At 39.4% G+C, this 4,236-nt stretch overlaps 2 protein-coding genes across 2 annotated transcripts in view; both read left to right on the top strand.

The window, feature by feature from the left end:
* Positions 1–226: 226 nt before the first annotated feature.
* LOC137981006 (melanocortin receptor 4-like) lies at positions 227–1,174 on the top strand. Its single transcript, XM_068828380.1, has one exon. It carries the CDS (start codon positions 227–229, stop codon positions 1,172–1,174), a length of 948 nt encoding a protein of 315 aa, XP_068684481.1.
* A 1,303-nt stretch (positions 1,175–2,477) lies between these two features.
* LOC137979137 (melanocortin receptor 3-like) overlaps positions 2,478–4,236 on the top strand; it is a 1,768-nt gene continuing 9 nt past the window's right edge. The window contains exon 1 of the mRNA XM_068826329.1: positions 2,478–4,236. This exon is cut by the window's right edge and continues 9 nt beyond it. Coding sequence (XP_068682430.1) covers positions 2,765–3,691 — 927 coding nt within the window. The 5' untranslated portion in view covers positions 2,478–2,764 and the 3' untranslated portion in view covers positions 3,692–4,236.

Raw genomic sequence — 4,236 nt, forward strand, 5'->3', positions numbered from 1 at the left:
GAGAGTAAATGCCTGGCACATTGGGAAAATGCAATTTTCGATATGCCACACAAAACAGTAACACTTGGAAGCCTTATTTGAACTCAACAGGAAACGAATTACAAATACGACGGACGGAAATCCAAACAAAATTGATTTGGGGAATCATACAAAGGCAATTGAGGTTGAATCCGGCTTTGTCTACAATCGCAGTCAAGTCATGCTCCTGTGAAAAAACTATGCTACAATGGACATTGCGAACATTAGTCAAAGCGACAAGGAACCGCTTAAGTATGAAGAATTGTATTGTTCGGCAAATTTAACTGGTGACAACCCTTCGATAGCGATTGCAGTGTCAGTCAATGTTCTTCTCTCCATTACCGCAATTCTGGGAAATACCTTGATTTTTGTCGCTCTCAACAAAGCCTCTTCGCTGCACCCAACGTCCAAAATCTTGTTTTACAATCTAGTGACAACTGATCTTTTGGTTGGTCTTGTTTCCCAGCCTATGATTATTATATATTGGATGTCTTTGATTAACGAAGCTAGGGACTTTTGCCGCGGGGTCTTTGTCTTACATGCTGTGAGCAGCTATGTTCTGTGTGGAATGTCTCTGTTGATTACGACTTCAATCAGTGTGGATCGTCTTCTTGCCTTGTCGCTGGAGTTGAGATACCACCAGGTTGTTACCAAAAGGCGAACTTGCGTTCTGCTAACTACGCTCTGGGCTATTTCGATTGTCTTTTCAACGCTTTTCGTGAAGAACAATCAACTTTCCATGACATACACTCATGTTATCACATTCCTATGCTTGACAATCTCTACAATCTCCTACAACACGATTTTTGTTAAGCTCCGACTGCGTCGAAATCAAGTCGAGGTCTTTGAGGGTTCGGAGTCCAACTGCGAATCGCAATCAAGTCAGCTGAGGATAACACGGTACAAAAAGGCGCTATCAAGTGCTTTGTGGCTGCAGATCACATTGATCATTTGTTACACGCCTTACGGCGTGTTATTGCTTTTGGCACCGAACGAAAGCGCGATATCTGTAACTGTTGTTTTATCTGGTAGAATAACTAAAACTTTAGTTTTCTTAAATTCGTCATTAAACCCGATTCTTTACTGCTGGAAGCTGAGAGAAATAAGGCAAGTTGTCAAGAGTACTACCCAAAAACTATTGTACATGTGTTGGTAGTTTTAGTAGACTCGGAGGCAGCTGGCATTGCCTTGGAAATCTTCAAAAATCTATTGTTTCATAGTCTAATGTTTTTTTGACAGGGAAGGAACTCAAAAGTAAACTTAAGCTTCCAGATACTTTCCACCAACTGCCGCTACAAATTTCTTATATTCGAACGCCGGACTGGTTTGATTTGATTTGGCTGGTGAAGACCGGCAAAGTTTGGTTTCATGCTGACTCAACAGAGGACATTTCGTCTGTGATCAAACCTCTCTTTGGAGATAATGCATACCTTTAAAACAATGACATTAAATTTAATTTTTTTATTTAAAAGATTTCTCAAACATGTTTCTACTCCCGTATTTATTTTGAAAAATGGCCTGCAAATGCCGATTGTTCGGGTCCAGGCCTCTTAGCCCGACCCAATGATACCTTTTGTGACTGTCACCTTTTGTATATTTTTCTTTTTTTGCGTGGAAATCAATTCTCCCCTCGGATAGCATTTTCCCTTGTATTTCAACCATGCACAAAAGTGTAATTTTTCGCGTCTTGCTAAATGTATTCAAGACTAACGTCGTTGATTAATGAAAAAGCTGAAAAACTATCGGTGTTTGTCTGTCAAAAAAGACGGATGTCAAAATTAGGTTTAAATTAAAACTCTATACGTGATATATTTAACCAGTAGATTCCATGTTGCCGTGACGTCTGTTCAGCAATAGATCACAGATGGCGTCAAAATGTGGTACTGAAACGAACGAAAAAGTGGCACACGAGGCGATAGCAGAGTGTGTCACTTACCAAATTTTGACGCCTATTCTGTGATGTTACTGAACAATACGCACGGCAACATAAAATCAATTTGTTTTATACAATAAAGAATTAGTGAACGTGTTTGATGATGGTGTCAGCTATGCCACGAATGTCCTCCAATAGATCATGGGTGAGAACCAATCAAAATGCGTGCATCATTGAGCTTGTTCTATAATGTAATTTTTTTGTTACTAAGACAACTTATATCATTCGTCAATACCTTTGGTGTTGAGACTTGAGATGTAAGACCTGTGTTCTTTAGGAAAAACACCTTTTGCACTTTTGCATCTCTTAAGCTTCGAAAAAATTTCATCCGATTCAACCCAACGCACTGCATTGGCAAGGGAGACTCAGTTCTTAAAGCCGGCTTAAGTTGAGGGCTTTTACGAAAAAATAATTACAACTTGTCAAAATGACAAGCTTTCTTTTAATCGATTTGCTCAGGCTGAGAGTATTATGTGCATAATTGTAATCATTTTCAGACTTAAAAACGAATTGCCAGTGAAAAAGATAACATTGTCGCGGCGACCGAAGTGATAAGTAATGATCTCAATCTGATCATGCGATGCGACATTTCGGGAAACACGCTTGCCGAAGAACGGGTAAATCAGTCAGATGAAGGCGGGAAATTCCCATCAGTACAACTGCTTTAATTTGAGTGTGAGAAAAGACAAAAGGCAACTTTTCAATAAGGTCACAACGAAACGTGGTTGTTAAAGTCTGGGTTAAGTTCTTTTGTTAGGATTAATTACAAACGGCGATAGTACAAGAAAAAACGATTTAAACAATAACAGTCCAATGAAGTTTAACACAAGTGAAAACGAGGAAGAAATGAAGTATGAAGAATTTTTTTGTTCGACAGATTTAGCTGGAGAAAATGATGCGATAGTTGTGACAGTATCAGTCAATATTTTTCTGTCCATTACAGCCGTTTTGGGAAATGCGCTGATTCTAGTCGCTCTTCAGAGAGAATCCTCGCTTCATCCGCCGTCCAAACTGTTGTTTCGCTCTCTGGCGACAACTGATCTTTGCGTTGGTCTTGTTTCCGAGCCTATGGCTGTTATACATTGGATGTCTTTAATCTACGACCCCTGGAACATTTGCCGCAACGTCTTTGTTTCAAAGGTTGTGGTAAGCTATGTTCTATGCGGAATGTCGCTGTTGACCATGACTGCAATAAGCGTGGATCGACTCCTCGCCTTGCTACTGGGATTGAAGTACAGACAGGTCGTTACAATAAGGAGAACTTGTATTCTGGTTACTGCACTTTGGGTAAAGTCAATTATCTTTTCAACGATTTACGTGAAAAACAACCAAGTTGCCATTACATACGTCCACGTTATCACATCCCTCTGTCTGACAACTTCAACAGTTTCTTACACAACGATCTTTGTTAAACTCCGTTGCCGAAGAAATCGAGGTAATGCCGTCGAATGCTGGGCCCCGAAACTCGATTCAAATTATTTTAACATGGCACGGTTCAAAAAGGCGGTTTCCAGTGCACTGTGGCTGCAGATGACATTGATTGTCTGTTATCTACCTAGTGGTGTCGTGATATTTTGGTCTACTGAAACGTCGGTTTCCTCAAGTCTTGTGACGGCCAGCAGAATAACAACAACGTTGGTTTTCTTAAATTCATCGTTAAATCCTATTCTTTTCTGCTGGAAAATGAAAGAAATAAGGCAGGCTGTTAAGACTATTTTGGGAAAACTTTGCTGCTCATAAACGGGCAGTTGTTAAAATTTTAAAGTATGTATCTTCTTCTTCTTCTTCTTCTTCTTCTTCTTCTTCTTCTTCTTCTTCTTCTTCTTCTTCTTCTTCTTCTTCTTCTTCTTCTTCTTCTTCTTCTTCTCCTTCTTCTTCTTATGCATTCCCCAGAAAGAAAGATCATTCGGAGTCCTGCACTGGCCTCGTTGATACAGGACATACGAGATTAGATTGACATTTACTGAGATGGTGGACTAATATTCCAGGCTTTATAGCTGAAAATCATTTGACCCACAAATGCATCAAGTTAGTCCAATTGTTGAAATCCGATTAGAGATTAGCGATTATTAAGACAGTGCTAACCCAGTTTGAATTTTGCTCGTCGAAAAAGCCTTAACATTGTAATCATTCTGTTAAAGGAAAACAAAAGTCTAAGTCAAAATTAAAAGCTAAAAACCTTGGGGAAACTTTTGTGATCAGAAAATAAACTGCAATTTCAAAGTGACCCAGGATTAATTTAATTGGGCTATTGGTCTTCCGGTGAAAAGATAACCACCCTCAAC

The sequence above is a fragment of the Montipora foliosa genome, chromosome 12 (genome assembly GCF_036669935.1).
Source record: "Montipora foliosa isolate CH-2021 chromosome 12, ASM3666993v2, whole genome shotgun sequence".
NCBI classification, from domain to species: Eukaryota; Metazoa; Cnidaria; class Anthozoa; order Scleractinia; family Acroporidae; genus Montipora; species Montipora foliosa.